This window comes from Antechinus flavipes, chromosome 3, assembly GCF_016432865.1.
Source record: "Antechinus flavipes isolate AdamAnt ecotype Samford, QLD, Australia chromosome 3, AdamAnt_v2, whole genome shotgun sequence".
NCBI classification, from domain to species: Eukaryota; Metazoa; Chordata; class Mammalia; order Dasyuromorphia; family Dasyuridae; genus Antechinus; species Antechinus flavipes.
The window spans coordinates 399,755,155-399,774,399 of NC_067400.1; the positions used below are offsets into that span (position 1 = coordinate 399,755,155).

Here is a 19,245-nt window from a genome sequence, read left to right on the forward strand (position 1 = left end):
CAGATGGGAGATTTTTTTCCTTGTTTTCCTTATTCCTCCAATAATTTTTGGTTATTGAGACTTGGATATGTTGGCAGATTTTTAAGAAGAATTCCTTTTAGACTTGCTTGGTTACTAATACCTTACCATAATGAACAGAAACACTTCATCTAGGTTCACATACCTGGTTTCTAGTATCTCCAGAGACAGGTAGGGAGAACTGTGGATAGATAACTGGTTCTAAAGTCATGAAGACCTGAGTTGAAATCCAGCCTTAGACATACTTAGTAGCTATGTGATCCTGGCAAATCACTTAATCCCTGACTCAGTTTCCTCAGCTGTATAAAAGAAATATTAAAAGAGACTACTTTCCAAAGTTTCTATAAGAATTAAATGAGAAAAATTTTTTTATACCCTGGGCAAGTCATTACACTTTGTTTGTTAGAAGGAACTGTAACCTTCATCTGTAAAATAATTTAGAAAAAGAAATGGCAAACTATTCAATTATCTTTGCCAAGAAAATTTCAAATGGGGTCACAAAGAGTAGAACACAACTAGAAAGAATGAACAACCACAAATGCATAATAGAGACTTAATAAATGCTTATTCTCTTCCATAAAAGGGAGGAGATGAAGTAAAGGGAGGAAGAGAGAAAGAGAAAGAATCTCAGAGACAGGAAGGAAGAAAGGAAGGAAGGAAGAAAGGAGCAAAAACAAACAAAAAAAGAAGAAAGAAAAAAAGAAAGAAAATCATAGCATCTTAGATGGCTATAAAGTGTGCCAGAACAGAATGAAAATCATTTTTTTCTCTGAAATTCAACAAAACTATGATTATAAAGCTAATACATGAAAAGTTAGGCTGCATCATGTATCTGTTCATAAAGATGTCAGAGCCTACCACCTGATGAAATTATGGTGTACATATACCATATGTATATATGGTATACATATACATCCAATTATATGGAATGTATGAAAGGATTGGTGTCCAGATAGAATGTACTGAAATGAGGGGCAGCGAGGTGGCGCAGTGGATAGAGTACCAGCCCCTGAAGTCATGAGGACCAGAGTTCAATCAGACCTCAGATACAGAGAGAGAGAAAGAGAGACAGAGACAGAGACAGAGAAAATCAGAGAGAAAGAGAGAAAATGAGAGAGAGAAAAAGAGAAAGAAAGAGAGAAAGTTGTAATGGAGAGAAAGAGAAAAAAAGAAGAAAGAGAGAAACTTGTAATGGGCCAGAACTCTGAAACAAGGATTCTTACAAAGTGTTAACTCAGTGGACTTGATAAGACAATGGTTATCTAGTTCAGCATGGTGATTAATAGTTCTCTAGTTTAGTATATGTACTTAGTACTTAATATAGTTCTACAAAATTGACACCTATTCTACAAGATTCACACCAATGATGCGATTATAATAGAGTAAATAAGCTGGGACAAACTGAGCCAGAGACATTCATTACATCTCCCAAGTTTATTGTGGCCGGAGCACAAGCCTCGGACTCAGACATTCATTCCATCCCCCACCACCATGAGGGACTGGGACAGACTTGGGGAAGACACAGGACTGGAGGCTAGAGCACAAGCTCTCGGACTGAGACAGACTTCAAGACAGACTATCATGGTGGTCCTCCTGCCTCCCCCACAGAAACCAAGACACATTCTGGAGGACCTCCAGAAAGCTAGCTTAGGCCCCAGGCAAGGAGACAAGACTGTGAAGGAGACAAGATTTTTGGACTTTATCTCTGGGTAATCTCATGGTGATTACTCTGCTGAAATGAAGGCTGGTCCAGAGACCTCCAGAGAACTATCAGAACACTACATATACTAAAATGAAAAAAGTCTTTTTTAACTTGCTCTTTTTAGAGGGAGGAAGATTGAGAGAGAAAAAAAAGTCCATTCCCTTCAATATTCTTTCAAATCCAAAAATGTAAAAGAATAAAATGGGATATTTTCACTGTTCAAAAAGGTGATTTTTTTCTATCTTTCCTTGGGCTCTATGTAAGGGAGAAGGAGCAAATGTTTACATGAGTAAAAGACACAATTAAAATTTATCATTTTAATAAAATAAGATTTTAAATGTAGTCAAATTTTGATCTAACAAAATATTAGTTGTCTTGAAAATTATTCTTAAATTTGAATTTTTCCTCAAAATCATACACAAATAATTGCTTTATTCTCATCAGCTCCAAAGATATAGATTTAGAAGGAACTGGGCCATTAAAAAAAGGAAATATCTTCTGTGCTCAGGAAAAGGAAGGGTAGACCAAATGGGGGGAAAAAATCTCTGTGAGAGCTGGAAACCACTAATCATCTGTGAAAATCAGGAAAAAGTTGACTGGGCTAATGATCATCAAAGCCTGAGGACCTGTAAAAGTACAATTTACTTTGAGAAAAGGAAAGCAAAACAATTACTAACAAAAAAGTTTCCTAAATCTGAGTTCCAAGTACATTTGGTGATTTCTGAGTAAGGGATTTGGTTAAAAATCAAGAATCAAGATTTTAAAAAATCATGAGTTTGGGGAATTAAGAAGCAGGTTAATAAATTGCAAGCAGTTTGATTTATATGATGGTCAAAATATTAGTGTTTATGAAACTACAAGTCACTATAATTTTAATGTAGATGAAAGATCATTATAATTTTGATGTAGATGTGATTATATATAATTATTATCTCTTCTAAATTTGTATGCAACAAAATTTTCATCATATATAAAAGTTCTATCTTTTTTAAGGACAATGGAAGAACAGGTCAAATCTTAGTATGCTTTATGGATGCCTGATATAATAGTTTCATAGTTACAGAGAAGTTTAAAAACATAAGATATTTTCCAATTTTTTACACCTGGTGGTTCCATTTTAAGAGTAAAGAGAAAATTTAAAACAAGTTCTCTCATGCTCTATTTTTACATCAAATAGAGCTTAACTGCAACTTAACTAAGATAGGAATAAAAAAAAAAAAAAACCCTGCTACTTGATTCTATTTTGAGAAAACAAAACTATAATAATGTCTATATGATTCATGAGGCTGACATGTAGGAAGATAAAATGACAATAAGTATTAAAACCACTGAGGTGGAGCAAAAAAGTTCACTTCTGGGAGTAAAGGAAGCTTTTACCTTATTAAGATGTCAGTTTCTTGGCTAAGCCAATTCAGCTGAGGACACTGAGTACTCCAGTTAAGTAGCGTCAATGCCCTGACTTCAGTCTGTCTCATCATTACCTAAATTTCACCTTGAGATTCAATTGTAGCTTTTGAATTTCACAAAGTATCCTCTGAAACCTTGCTGTGAGTAGATAATAATTTTACCAGATTTTAAAGAATTAACAATGGAAGAGTTGAGGGAAAGCAAATATATTCATGCACAAATGTAGAACAAATTAAAAATGGAAGGAACAAAGTGCAAAATGATACAATTAGAAACTATTTGTTAGGATGCAATGAACCAAAAAACCAGAAACCTGAAAAACAGATAGGAATGAAAATTATTATTTCTCCACTGGCAATATTTTGAAGAAATTTCCCTTGAGTTTTGATATGCTGAAAATAAATGATGTACCATAATGCTATCCTTTCTCATATAGCCTCTTTAGGTCAGAGAATACATAATATACCACAATGTAATCCCTCCATTGGAAAAGTTTTATGAAGTCCAACATCAAAAGCAGACAGAATAGAATTCATTTCAGGAACAGTATTGATAGCCACTGAATGGGTGGGAGAATTTCTATACATGTGTTTTCCACTTTGCTTTCAAAGCCCTATTTTTGTTAATAATGCACAACATAGAGAATGTAAAGGTAAGAGATCTTGCTTAACAGTCTTTCTTCAAATTTTGCATAGCAGACATAGAGAGGTATGAGTAATTAGATGGCACAGTAGATAAAGTGTTGGGCCTGGAGTCAGGAAGATTCATATTCCTGGATTTAAAACTGCCTTCCAACGCTAGCTGTATGACCTTAGGCAAGTCACTTAACCCTCTTTGCCCCAATTTCCTCATTTGTAAAATGATTGGGAAAAGGAAATGGCATAATACTACAGTGTCTTTTCTAGCTCTTTGTGTATAATTGCAAATTGTTCTCAAAAATGGTCAGACACTGCTATGTGTCTAAGACTTAAGAGGTTAATCAATGTATTGAGTACATGTGGTGATTCATGTTACCCATCCTATACAACATTGGACAGCAGGTGCAAAAAAGTGGCATTTGTTTAAATAAAATCAAAACTGGTTAGAATAGTTTACAATTTCACCAATAATTAGCAATATACTACGATACTGAAACATCCTCATGTTTTAAAGTTACATTTGTAGATATCACCATAGGATTGTTTGGAAGAAACATTTGTTGTCTAAATGGTTTTATAGTTGTTTTATTTTTCCTTTTTGGTTCTCTTTATAAGACTTCAAAAGTTACAAATTGAATTCAAAATTGAATTCAAAATTGAAAAATAAAAAAAACATGAACTTGATAGAGAGGTAAAGGACTCAGAATGCAGAATTTTTGTGTGTTTTAAAATACTGAAAATGTAATTAATGAAGGTATTTCTTTAAAAACAAATGAGAAATAGAGAGCTGGCTTTGGCATCAAGAAGGTCTTGATTCAAGTCTTCACTGATATAAACTAGCTGTATTCAAATCAAAAGCCTAAGACTATAAACTATAACTAATAACCTGTTCTTACAGAGGACATTTTCTCACTTGGTCTGTTTATCAGTCTGCTCACATAGGAATATGTCTAGCCACTATACTTTCCCTTTATACAAGTGTCACTATGGCCTGAGGAGAGAGAAAGAAAGCACATATGAAACTTATTCTGGTCTCAAATAAACTCAGATTTAGATCATGGAGAGTCTGTCCCTGGAGATGGAATTCAGATTTTATACTTTCAGCTCTTTCTTTTTCTATATCTCTTCCTCTCTCTCTCATTTGCTGTGTTCCTCTCTCTACTCTTTTTTTCTCTTTGTCCTCTTTTTCCTTCTCCTTCTGTTCTTAATGGAGAGGAGTCTCCTTCTCCTTCTCCCTCACCATGCTTCTAGCCCAGAGGAAAAATCCAGGGAAAAACTCTGAAATAAAGCTTAGATATGGCTCATGTTTAAGATCTACCACAGAAGTGATTAATACAATTCCTTTAAGTTATCATATGAAAAAATAAATATCAGATTTAGGATAGCCTATTCATTTTCTTCACTGCAAAAGAAATGCTTAAGACACCAAATATTCAAAAGTATAGACTGACAAATATTTAAATGTGACACAACGTCCCATTATTTCTTATCCTCTACTGGAAGATAAAGACAACTTTTTTGGCTTGACTGAGTATATCTTTCCCTTTTACCCTGGTTCTTTATTAGTCAAGAAACTCTCAAGACAGAATTCTTTGATTTTAGCCCTTTTACTATGCAATCCTCTTAACTGTAGTTCTCTCCTGCTCTAAGAAACTGTTGGAGAAATCATGTCCTGATTGGCCATCATGAGCTCCTAACATTCTAAACTCATGAGGTGGCTATCAGGCTAGAAAATCAAATTTTCAAGATTGCTACTCAACAAATCTTGGTCAGGGAAAGAACAGGAAATGGAAACAGATGCCAGGGCTATTGAGTCCAATATGAAGCATCCATGAATAATTACTCCATTATTAAACATTAATTAAATACCTTTATTTTATTTATTTATTTAAAGAAATTAAATTATGTGCCAGGCACTACGTTAAGTGTTAGGGATACAAAAAGGGGCAAAAGACAGTATCTTCCCTCAAGGAGCTTATAATCTAATGGGGGAGACAGTAAGCACATGTTCTTTCTGTGCTATTGTTTTCAGGACAGAAATCAGAGATTTAGGGAAAAATTTCTTTCTTTTTTTCTATTTCTGGAAGTCAAAGGGAAATTTGACATTGGTTGTCTTTCAACAAAAAGCCTTACTTAAACAGAAGCACAAGTCAACTCTCCTTGGCTCTAATAAATATTGTCTCTTCCTCAATCAATCACTTATTTGTGTTTAACACAGTACCTCTCCTTTCTTCTTCCCCATTTCATGAATTACAAAGGACCAACCAGGCACCTGTGGAATTTAAACTTGTGAGGTCAACAAGCAATAAATCACAATTGATAACAAAGTTTTTAGTATATGTGGCTCATTTGAAGGGCTAGGGCAAGGGTTCATGCCTAGGCCCATATTCCTTGCACTGGGGTCTGGTACATGTTGCTGATTTCCAAGGATTTTAGTGAATAAAAATAACTTTTAGATGATTAGGTAAATTAAGGTATTAAGAAGTCAATTTGTGAACAGGTAAATATATCAAAATGGTCTTAAAATCTGTGCCAGTAATTCATTTTACAAGCAAATCAGCACAAATCCTTGATCCCTTTCCTTATCAAGAAAATTGGAAATTAGTATGGCAGAAAGTAGGCATAGACCCATACCTAACACTCTATACCAAGATAAGGTCAAAATGGGTTCATGATATAGACATGAAGAATGATACTATAAACAGATTAGAAGAACATAGGATAGTTTACCTCTCAGATTTGTGGAGGAAGGAATTTGTGACCAAAAAAAAAAAAAAAAAAAAAACTAGAGATCATTGTTGATCATAAAATAAATAATTTTAATTATATTAAATTAAAAAAGTTTTTGTACAAACAAAACTAATGCAGACAAGATTAGAAAGGAAGCAATAAACTGGGGAAAACATGTTTATGTCCAAAGGATCTGATAAGGTTCTCATTTCTAAACTATATAGAGAATTGACTCAAATTTATAATAGTTCAAGCCATTCTCCAATTGGTAAATTGTCAAAGGATATGAACAGACAATTTTCAGATCAATAAATTGAAACTATTTGTAGCCACATGAAAAGGTGCTCCAAATAACTACTGATCAGAGAAATGCAATTAAGACAATTCTGAGATACCACTACATACCTGTCAGATTGGCTAAGATGACAGGAAAAGATAATGATGAATACTGGAGGTCATGTGGGAAAACTGGGACACTGATACATCGTTGGTATCCCAGTAAGATCTTAAAAGAGGGAAAGGGACTCACATGTGCTAAAATGCTTGTGGCAGCCCTTTTTGTAGTGGCTAGAATCTGGAAACTGAGTGGATGACCATCAATTGGAGAATGGCTGAATAAATTATGGTATATGAATGCTATGGAATACTATTGTTCCATAAGAAACAATCAGCAGTTGATTGTAGAGAGGCTTGGAGAGACCTACATGAACTGATGCTAAGTGAGAACCAGGAGATCATTATACATGGCAACAAGACTATACAATGATTAATTCTGATGGATTCTCTTCAACATTGAGATGATTCAAACCAGTTCTACTTGTGCAGTGCTGAAGAGAGCCATGGGAACAGAGTGCGGAACACAATCTAGCATATTCTCATTCTCTCTGTTGTTATTTGCTTGCATTTTGTTTTCTTTTTCAGTTTTTCTTTTTCTTCCTTCTTGATCTAATTTTTCTTGTGTAACAAAATAACTGTATAAATATGTATACATAATAAAAAAAAAGAAAGAAAATTGGATAGATTAGACAGTCTCTAATGCCTGTCAGTTGTAACTTATGATTCACAGGAAATCCCCGAACATGTTTTATAAACCACTTTTATTTTTATTTTAAATTAAGTCCATGTGCATATTAAGGGGAATTTAATCCTCATGTGTTAAAGTAACATATGTAGAACTCATCATAACATTGCTTGGAAGAACTGTTTGTTATCTAAATAGTTTTATAGGTTTTTGTTCTTTTTCTAAAGACTGAAAAATTACATATGATTTCACAATTGAAAATAAAAATCATTAACCCATTAGAGAGGTAATGAACTCAGAATTTAGAATAAGGCAAAAAGATTGTTTTGAAGATAGCCAACATGGAAATTTGCTTTACTTATACGTTTATGACATTTTTTTATTTGTGTTCTCTATCAGGAAAGGGTGGAATGGGAGAAAGAGAAGGTTAATTCTGGCTGATAAAAACAAGCAAAGCATTAAAAACAAAATGAAAGTAAAGGTATACTGGAGTTAGATTGTAAAAAGCTTGAAAAGCCAAATTTAGACATTTTTAATTTTGTCCAAATGGCAGTGAAAAACTAATGAAAGTTTTTGAGCTAGAGAATGATGTGATGCAATTATATTTCAAGAATAAAAAATTGGGATCAGCTTGGAAAAAAAATTGTAGAGTGGAAAACTCTAGGCAGGCAAATCACTTAAAACACCTTTGTAATAATTTGTTCAGGCCCAGAAATGATGAGTATGAATGAAGAAAATGGACAGACACATGAGATGTTAAGTATTAAAATCAACAAGATTTAGCAATGAGAGAGAAATAGGGATGAAAATGAAGTATGAATGATAATTTCTGGGTTGTGAACCTCACTGAAGTGTAAAAATGGCACTGTTCTGTATAGGAAAAGGGAGTATAGGAGAAGTGCTAGATTAGGAAAATAGGGTTATAGGGGGGAAATGAGTCATGTTTAAAAATATTTGTTTTGATATGCCTAAGGCCCATTAGTCATTAAAAGATGCAGGACCTAATCTCAATAGATAGATGAGGGCTGGGTACGTAGATTTTGGAGTTCTTTGAAGACAGATAAATTCCTGCTGTCTTATACCATCTGTGTCAATTGTACACAGGTACTGATTGTTAGTCATAAAGGATATTTATACTTGAGTTCAAGAGCTTGAAATAGCATCTTAATAATTGGGAAAAAGTTAGATTTTACCCAGGTTTCATGCTAAATATTTTATTATGTGTCTTTGAAATATGTTAAGAATAAAAATGTCCAACTATCTGAGTATATTTTTCTTCCCAATCATTTTGGATAAATGGAAATTTTTCTTTATCAGACAATAACAAAGAAATTGTGATCAATGGACATTAATAACATTTCCAAAACTCTGAAAAGGTGTACTTGAATCTAGGTCAGCATGGAACTTATAGTTAAGCACCTACTCACTGTGAAATAATGGCTCTCTAAACATATACGTAATGTGATAACAGCATGCTCAGTGTGCTGTAGTGATGTAATGGAACTGAAGTATTTAAGGGTTGGGAGAACTGGGAACTGGCCTCTCAGCCATAGACACAGAGAAGACTTGGGACTCATCTTTGAGTATCCTCCTGAGTCTCCTGTCTTCATCACTCCTCCACCAAGGACTCGGGCTGATCCCCGGGTCCTCCAGAAAGCTATACCAGACATTATACATAGTGATAACAGACTAGATCAAGGGTATCCAATAAAATTTGAAGGCAATTTGAGGCATTAAGTATATTCACAAGATGTTAAGGGTTCTGGAAATATACTAGTATGACTTGGATAAAGAGACTTTATTATCCTCCATATTAAACCAGTTGAAATACTATTTAACAATTGGGATCTTCAAATGTCAACTCCTCAATGAGGAGTTATACTAATTTCCTCAGGAAAAAAAAGGTTTTACTTTCTTTGCTCTAATTCTCAAATACTTCAGATCATTATATCTTGCATTACAATCATCTGTTTATATTTCTTAGTTACCCCATTAAAGCATAAACTTTTGTGTCATTTGTCTGAATTTTTCTCGTGCTGTATAAATAGAAGGAGCTTAATAAATGCTAACTGAAAAAAAGAAAAAAATGCTAACTGAATTGAATGTAAAATAGAAACTTCTGAATTGTTCTCAAAAATATGTAATGAAAGTTAAAATGTCTGATACCTATCACTGTTAATAATTATAGCTATAACTCATCAGGAAAGTCTAATTGGGGTAAAAGTAAAGACCAAGTGAAGAAACAAAATCTATTCAGAAAACAATGGAAAAATGTTAATAAAATAAATATTATAGCCAGCAGCCAAGTCTACTGCTAAAGGCTATGACTATCAATCTATTAGACAAAGTGGATTAAAGAAACTGAGAATCCAAAGAACTGGGATGGTTTCTATAGAGCAAGGCTTCAACTTTTCCTACTCTTTTTCCCCAAGAAATTTTTTATATCACTCTGGATATAAAGATATATAAGACTTGCTGGCATGCAATTCAAACATTTACTGATAATAAATCATAAGTTCACAACCCCCACATTCAGTTATGAGACTCTATATGAGGTTTCAACCCACATTTTAAGAAACTGGGCTGTAGAGAATGTACATTTAGAACTCTCTCTGACCTGCCATTGGAAATAGTGGGTCTTTTTTCACTAGAAGATGATAAGCAGTTGGATTTTAAGTTTAGAGGGATTCCAGCAGCTATAAAGTATAACCTCTGATTTTAAAAGAATAAAACACACCTATGGAGTTAAGTGACTAGTAGTAAACTGAAGAACCAGGAGTAAAATTCACATCAACTCATTCAAAATCTAGCTTTCTTTGAGACACAGAGGTCTTCAAGCAGAAACTGGATGATTATCAGTTAGGAATATATTGAAAGGGATTTTTGTCAGGAAGAAGATTTAGCAGGTCCCATATATCTAAGAGTTGAAAATTCTATGCATGTGATGAAAGAACAATCTAATTCAACACATTCATAATGAAGATGGGTAAAATGACACAGAAGGAACCAAAATGATTTCATCAAGCTTACACATAATAAATGGTAGAGCCAGAAATAGAATAGAGATTTTCTAACTAAAAATTTTGCTAGCATGCCTTGTATCTTCCATAGTAATTATGAATGATAGGGTTTGATGATTATAAAGATTAGGAAGAAGGGATTAGAGTTTAAACTTAGTGATTCAGGACAATATGCAAAGTTTTTGATTGCAATCATGATTTGTTAGATTATGTATATGATGAATTCTTATCTATAAATTTCATGCTACAGAATTAAAATTTCCTTTTGGGACAGCATATCTAATACCTTTTAAAAATCAGATGTAAGTACTGTGCCAAATAAACACTGTTACATTGAAAATGAAAACTAGAAGGAAATTAAAATTTAGGAGGAAGCTAGCATCAATAATTATATATTTACATTTTGTTGTAAATGAAAATTAAGCTGATAGATTAAAACAATATAGCATACTTAAAGTAGTCAATACTTTAATAGTAAAATAATGATAAAAGCTAACCTTTATAATGCTTAAAATTTTTCAAAACATTTGATAGATATTATCTCATTTTAGGTCATGACTGTTGCTTAACATATCTTCAAAGCAGCTGCAAGGAGACCCAAGGAAAAATATGGTCTGAGTCTGGAGACAACTGTAAGTATGTAACTACAGAGTAAAATGTAAGATAAAGTAACAGCAGCCTATTAAAATACTCAACTGCAAAAATATCATTTTATTATATTCTCCTATAAAAGTATGTGTTTGATTTTTGTTGCATTATTTTTACATTTTTATATAGAGTTTCCTGATTCTTTTAGGTTAGCTCATTTCTATATTAAAAGGACCAAAACAAAATATTGCTGATAGAAAAAAAGGAAGAAAAAAAAAGATTTCTCATTTGAACGATTACCAACATTAGAAGACAAGGACCTTCAGTAGGTCAGTGACATTTTTTTCCTACTCAATAATACTGTGCTGTCATTGCAAGAGGTGATAAAAGCAATATAATGTATAAATGTAGAAAAATAACTACATGTTCTACTAATACTATCCCCATAGCAACACTAATAACAGGTTACATGACATGAATTGACTTGAATTTTATATAGCCCAGTGGCTAAGATTTATCTGTAACAGATATCTTTCCTAGATAATATTTTCTTTCTTGTACATGTATACTGACTCAATTGAGATGTCATTCCTTGGCAAACTTTCCCTAGTTCTTCTAATATTAATACTCACTTCTTCCTCAGTTTATCTTATGTCAGTGATTTTTTTTTGTTTTGTTTTGTATCTTCAACATTTATCAAAGCAATTTGAAAATCATTAGCATTTAATAAATGCATATAGTATTGAATTCAATATATAGATATGCTAAACATAAGTATAAATATCAGATATGCATAGTTTAATAGAATGATCCATGATCTCTTTGACTAGGATACTCTATGCAGAGAACTAAAGCTATTTTTGTTTTCCCTGAAATTCTGATCTATTTTTAAACAAGATTTCACTAAATTCCAGGTGCTGTACTAGAAGGAGAGAGAGGGACGAGAGTGTAACAGAGACTGAGAGAAATGCAAAGATGGGGGATAGGAGAGACAGGCAGATAGAGAAATAAATAGACATACAGGGAGACAGCAACAGAGATTGGTGGAAGGGAAGAAGGAAGACAAAAGGAAAGACAAAAGGAAGGAAGGAAAGAAGAAAGGAAGGAAGGAAGGAAGGAAAAAAGGAAGGAACGAAAGAAGGAAGGAAAAAAGAAAGGAAGGAAGGAAGGATAAAAGGAAGGAAGGAAGGAAGGAAGGAAGGAAGGAAGGAAGGAAGGAAGGAAGGAAGGAAAAACAAAATATAGAGGTAGATAGTAGTATCAGGGATTGATAACATTTTTAATAAATTCTTCATAGAGGATTTATCCAACACAGGGAGATATTAATAGGTTCCTTGAGTTTTTATGTGAAATACATCCTATATCCATTTTTTCTCCTTTACTCTCACCACATGACAGGCCCAACTTCTTTTCTAGCAGTCCATGCACTGACTAATGTGGCAAATCAAGCAGCATGTTTGTAGAACTAGCTACACTGAGCTAGAGTCAAGATGACCTAAGTTCAAATATGCCCTAATACTTAGGTAGATAGATCACCCTGGGCAATATGCTTAACTTCTGTTTCCCTCAGTTTTCTTAACTGTAAAATGGGGCTAATAACAGTGCATACTTCACAGGTTTGTTTTTAGAATTATTGAGATAATTTTTGAAAAGTGCTTAGCATGTTGTCTGGCAAATAGTAAAGAGTATATGAATGTATAATCCTCCCTTTCCAAACCACTCATCTGTCCTTAATAATAGGTTCTAGATTGCATATGCCCAAGCCTATTTCCATCGTTCTTTGAATTACTCATAATTATGATTTTTCTGAGATCAAATCATTTTATGATTTATAACTTCTCAGAAAGTAAATGGAGCTTTTATCCAAGAAACAGATCAGATACATTTGAAATTTCCCAAATGTGATCCTAGTTGATTCTGAGATCTCTTTATCTATCCCAAATAATCAGTCCTAATGATATGTACTAAGAATTAACTTGTTACCCATTTAACTGTAATGATGTTAATAATGTACAATTTTCTTCCATTTGATCTTATGTAAATGTAGATCAAAAATATGTACTAAGAATTAACTTGTTACCCATTTAACTGTAATGATGTTAATAATGTACAATTTTCTTCCATTTGATCTTATGTAAATGTAGATATAAAAATACTAAAGCAAAATATATTAGCACAATCGCTCATATAATTTATAGAGAAATCAGTCAATAAACATGTATCAAATTCTTACTATGTGCTAGGCCCTGTGCTAAGCACTGGGACTACCAGAAGCAAAATTCACAGTCCTATGGGGAAGGCAACAAACAAATATGTAAAAGCAAGCTGTATATAAGATAAATAAATCAATCAGAGTGAAGGCATTAGAATTAGTGGGATTGAGAAAGGGTTCTTGTTGAACATGATATTTGGTAGAGATGAAAAGGGATAATCAAAAATTGGTAAATGAGCTAATAGAGAGATGTTGAAAATAAGAGAGAGTTTAGGGATCCAGAGAGGGCAATACGTTGGAGAATATATTGTGAATATCTTGTTTAGGATAACAAGAAAGCCAATGTCATTGGACAAAAGAATATCTGAAAAGTATGAGAAGACTAGAAAAGTATAGGAGGATTCAATTAGGAAGGGTCTTGAAGAGAGGATTTTGTATTTAATCCTGGAGAAAATAGGTAGCAGCTACTGGAATATGATGAATATTTAGAAGGTAGGTGAGGGTGGACATAGTTGTGCATTGATAGACCTGTGCATTGATAACTGAATGGAGAACGGATTGAACTGGGGAGAGTTTCAAGGCAAGCAGATCCACCAGTAGGTTATTGAAATAGTCCCATGCATGAGATGTAGGGACATGAACCAGAGACATGTGTCAGAGGAGTGAAGAAAGCATATTTGAGAGATCTTGCAAAGGTTAAATCAATAGATCTTGTCAACAAATTGGATAAAGAGGGTGAAAGATAGTAAGGAGTCAATAATGACACTGACATTGTGAACCTGAAGGAGTGGGAGAATGGTGATGCCCTTGACAGCAATAAGGAAGTTAGGAGGGAAGCAAGGTTTAGACCAAAATAATAATAATAATAATAATGAATTTGGTGTTGAACATGTTGCGTTTAAGATGTCTATCAAGTAACTTATTTGAGATGTCTGAAAAGCAATTAGAGATATGAGATTGGAGGTTAACAGAAGGAATAGAACAAGATAGGTAGATTTAAGAATGCTCAGCATAGAGATAGTAATTAAATTCACAGGATAAATGCAGTCTTCAAATGAATTAGGATAGAGGGAGGAGAAAAGATGACCCAAAACAGAACCCTATGGGACACTTATAGATAAAGAGTATAATAAGGAGAAGATAATGGATGAAGGGTAAAGATGGGAAGTTGTCTGATGGGAAAAACCTGAGACAGTATTGTCACAAAAACCTAGAAAGAAAAAATTATTAAGGAAAAGAGGGTGATCAATACTATCAAATATTACAAAGAAATATCAAAGAGAATTAAGTTTGAGAGTTGTTGGATTTGGCATTTAAGAGACTATTGGGGCAGCTAGGTGACACAGTAAATAGAGCATCAGTCCTGAAGTCAGGAGGACCTGAGTTCAAATCTGACCTCATATACTTGATACTTCCTAACTATATGACCCTGGGCAAGTCAGTTAACCCCAATTGTCTCAGCAAAAAGAGAGAGAGAGAAAGAGAGAGAGAGAGAGAGAGAGAGAGAGAGAGAGAGAGAGAGAGAGAGAGAGAGAGAGAACAAAAGAAAGAAAGAGAGAGAGAGTGAGAGAGACTATGACTATTGTTAAACTTGAAGAGAAGTTTCAGTGGAATAATGAGGTTGGAAATCAAATTGTAAAAGATTAAGAAGAAAGTGAGAAAAAAAAGAGGAGGCATTTTTAGCCTTTTCAAAGAGTTTAACTACAAAAGGAAAAGGGATAAAAGATGATAATTAGCAAGGATAGAAGAATCCAGTGAAAGTTTATGAAGACAGAAGAGACATTAGTTTACATATAGTGGAGAATGAACTAATAGGTAGGGAGATGCTGAAAATGAGAAATAGTGTAGGGATGCCAGAGAGAGCAATCTATTGGAGGAAACAGAATGGAATGGGGTCCCCTATGCAGGTAGAGAAATGCAGCAGTAAGGAGAAATGTCATCATATAGCATTATCATAAGGACAGAAGGAGATCATTATAGAAGGCATATGAATGATATGAAATAGAGAAGGAACTCATGGTTCATTTCCTGGTTTTGTAGGCCTTAGATAATTCCTGTATAGGTCAGGCAAGATTATAAGTAGATAAGTTGGTGAGGAAAATTAATTAAATAAATTTATCTAAATTACTCAGATATCAATAAATTCAACATCTGCCATTGAAAAGATGAAGAAAGATAAACTTCATCTAGAATGGTTTACTATCAAATTTTCATATCCTTAAGTGGATGTAAAATATATTTTATAGTTTAGTTGTAATAAAGTATATAATTTTCAAATGAAAGAAGCTTAATAAGCATATTATTATTAAGAAAAATATATAAATAGAATATAGAGGAAGTAAAGAAGCCAAGAACATTTCCTTGTGTACAAAGCAAATAGAAGGCACAGAGAAATAGCTTTGGGACAAAATGGCATGTTCTCAAATTATGTTAGGTATTGGTACTTTTGTTTCTTGAATATAAATACTTTTATTCTTTGAATATACATTTATAATTATTAATTTCTATCTAAAATTGTACTTCTGTCATCTTAAAACTAAAATTTATGGCTATATATACAAATTTATATGTATCTATCTATATATGTATTTGCATATATTATATATATGTAAAGTTATATATTTTAAAATTAATATAAACTGAGGCATTTTTTAAAATTTAGGTTAAATATACACATCACATTATTTTAATTTCTTTGTTACAGAAGAATCTAATTTTACATGACATTTTAAAAGTCAATTTTAATTATGGAACAAAGGTGGATCCTCGTGTTTCTACTTCTTTTGACTGTTATGAAGGTAATATTTTCATAATTCAAGCACAATTACATATTTGTGTTTAGTTTCATGGTGCTAGTAAAAAAATGAATGGTGCTTTTGATGTACTGTTGTACAGAGATGTTTTGTGTAATGGTTTAATTCAGTGCACTAATAATTAAATGAAATCTTATTTTCTCTTTAACACTGTGATACTTTCTGTGGAAGGCATTAAAATAAAAACAACTAAAAAGCTAAAAATTGATTTTCCTTCTCAAGAAGATTATATTTTGTCAGAACCTTAAAAAAAATCAGTTAAATTAAACAGCTGCATATTACCTTAACAATCTTCACCATTTTTCAATGAGGGTGCAGCTACAGCAACAAATATAAATTTTCAGAATGATTAATTGACCTAGTCTGTTAAGATAGGGACTTTATTATCTTAATACATTCACTGCTATTCCTTTGGCAAGCAAATGAGTGACCAACTTCTTATTTAATTAGAGCCATTAGAAAAGTACATTAATAGAGGAAAATATTGTTACCCTCATTATTAGCAATGAAGTTTTACTGTGGTGTTACTAAGACGACCCTACTATCTCTCCTAGTTGTACCTACTTATGCACAAACTCAATAGGTTGTGCATCTAAATGCTGATGAATTCATAGGTCAAATCCCCATACTTTTCTGCATAAATGTTTATATTAATTATGGAAGTTATTCTATAACGCTTGAAGAATATAAATTCTAGCAAACCCCATAAGTCTGGAAAAGCTCAAAAAGAATTATTACATCTCTTTCATCTGAGAATCAGCATTAGTGCAGGAATCATCACTAAGCTGACTCTAGAATGATCATTTTATTTTTTGACCCTTATGTCTCTCAAACTACCAAAGTTAACATCTCGTAGTTTTATCAACATCGTTGGAGAGAATGCCTGCACTAATGAAATGATTAAAGTATTAACATTAATGAACATATGATGACAGCATAATGGGTAAAATGAAGGCAGATCTTCAAAGTCAGAAAAATTGACCAAAAAATTTACGTCTGAGACTAGTGACCTTGGGCAAGTTATTTAATGTAGTTATATCCCTACATCCCAGACGGTGACATAAGACTATAAATGACAGAGTAAATGTTGCTATATAGTATTTAATAATAATAATAATAACAGCAGTTAAGATTCAAAAAATGCTTTTCAAATAAAGTTCATTTTATCCTCACAACAACTCTAGTAGCTAGATGTTTTTATTATCTCCATTTTACTGTTTAGTTTAGAAGTGGCCAGAGACAGAATGACTTGACCAGGTTCACACAGTTAGGAAGTATTTGAGGCCAGATTTGCACTCAGATTATTTTGACTCTAGGCACATGCTTTATCCACTATACCACTTAGTAGCTCCCTCCAGAAATTCTCTGTGACAATGAAATCAGAGGTCAGTTAACAGAAAAAAAATCAAAAACAAAAACAGAAATTTGTACAGTTCAAATATATGTAATAGTATCATTCCTAATATAAACACAACATCCTACATTAATAAAGATTCTATGTAGAAATTATGAAGTTTCTTCTTTTATTTTTAGCCTTTGGTGATGGCTGAACCAGAAGGAGGACAAAATTTTTCTGGAGAGCCAACTCAGTTGGGTGTTACTCGAAATAAGATTATGACAGCTCAGTATGAATGTTACCAAAAAATCATGCAAGAACCTATTCACAGGACAGAAGGTAAATAATTTCATTTTACCCTATTACTTTGTGGAATAATATTAATATTTTAGGTTTTTGAAATGTACATTTCTGGTACAAACATGGAAAAACAGAAAATAATGTGACCAATCTCTAGATAGATGCTGGAAAATACACAGTACATGTATAAGTTTATTCTGCACTATATTTTCTACATCATTTTATTAAATCTAGATAATCAACAAAAAATAAAGAAATCAAGCCTCAATTTTCAATGTTTGCTGATTTCTGAAGTATAAAATTTCATACTAAAGGTTTAAGAATAAGCTGTTAGGAGACTGTAGTTCTCTATACTCTTACAACCTTTAACAGTTTATTTTCATAGAAAAATAGTATTACTATAAAATGCTCTGTGATCATGTCAGAACTACTTTCTGTCATAAGATTTCACATACTTCAGAGATACAAAGAACCTTTAAAACCATCTAGTTAGACTCTTAATTGTATAGAATAAAAATAAACTTCAAAGATGTTAAATTCCATGTCCAAGTTCATGCAGACAGGCAGTAATAAATAGAGCGAGGCTTCACTACACTAGGTTTTTGATGACTACATCGAATTTTTCTGTATTACAACATAATTGCCTCCTATAATACATAAAATATAAATCAAATTTTCCCAGAGGAAAATAAGGTAATAAAAAATAAGATAATACTGATCCCTTTAGGGCCATTCTTTTAAATTATTCTGTCATTCAGCCAACAGAATTTCTCCTGGTTTTCATATTAATAGATCTATAATAATTTTTTTAAAAAAATGTCTACAGCTGTAATACAATAAAATACCTTTTATCTCATCAATTAGAAAGGAAATTTGCTTAAAGTTTGTTAGATATTTGCTTTTAGATCTTCCTCTACCCTCTGGAAAATGTTTTGGAAAATTAATGGTATCTCATATTGGAGCACACTTTGATATTTTATTTCCCCAATGTCACTGACCATCTGGGTCCTTAAAGTTGCTAAGTTACTTCTTTTCCTCTAAGAAGTCCCCTGAGGGACTGAGATATCTCACATTGCTAATATATTATCTTAAATTATCTTTCAACTTTTGATTATTAATTATATCAATCAGCTAGCCAAATTTAATTAGCTTTTAGAGAAGGATACTTACTGGGATTAGTGGTAAGAATAGTTGGCACAAAACACCACACACACAAAATTCTTTTATACCAAGTCCCTACAAATACACATAGACTACAGAAGAAAGTGAATTCACATGTATCACTTCTGAGTGATAAAGGGTAACTCACAGCTACCAGAATTCCTTTTAATGGAACTTTGGATATTTCCCTTAGCCATGGTTTAGCTTTTTTCTCCTGGTAGATTGGAATCTGTCTTTTCTTATCTTGTTTAGCATATACTTGGCTCCTGATTCATACCCTGTCCCCATATCCTTTTATT

General features: G+C 32.8%; 1 protein-coding gene across 1 annotated transcript in view; it reads left to right on the forward strand.

The window, feature by feature from the left end:
• The window catches only part of CALCRL (calcitonin receptor like receptor), a 120,767-nt gene that overhangs the window by 55,983 nt on the left and 45,539 nt on the right, over nt 1–19,245 (forward strand). Inside the window, exons 2-5 of the mRNA XM_051986058.1 lie at nt 11,088–11,168; nt 11,333–11,453; nt 16,041–16,134; nt 17,683–17,824. Of these exons, the coding sequence (XP_051842018.1) occupies nt 16,084–16,134; nt 17,683–17,824 (193 nt within the window). The 5' untranslated portion in view covers nt 11,088–11,168; nt 11,333–11,453; nt 16,041–16,083. The remainder of the gene's footprint in view (nt 1–11,087; nt 11,169–11,332; nt 11,454–16,040; nt 16,135–17,682; nt 17,825–19,245) is intronic.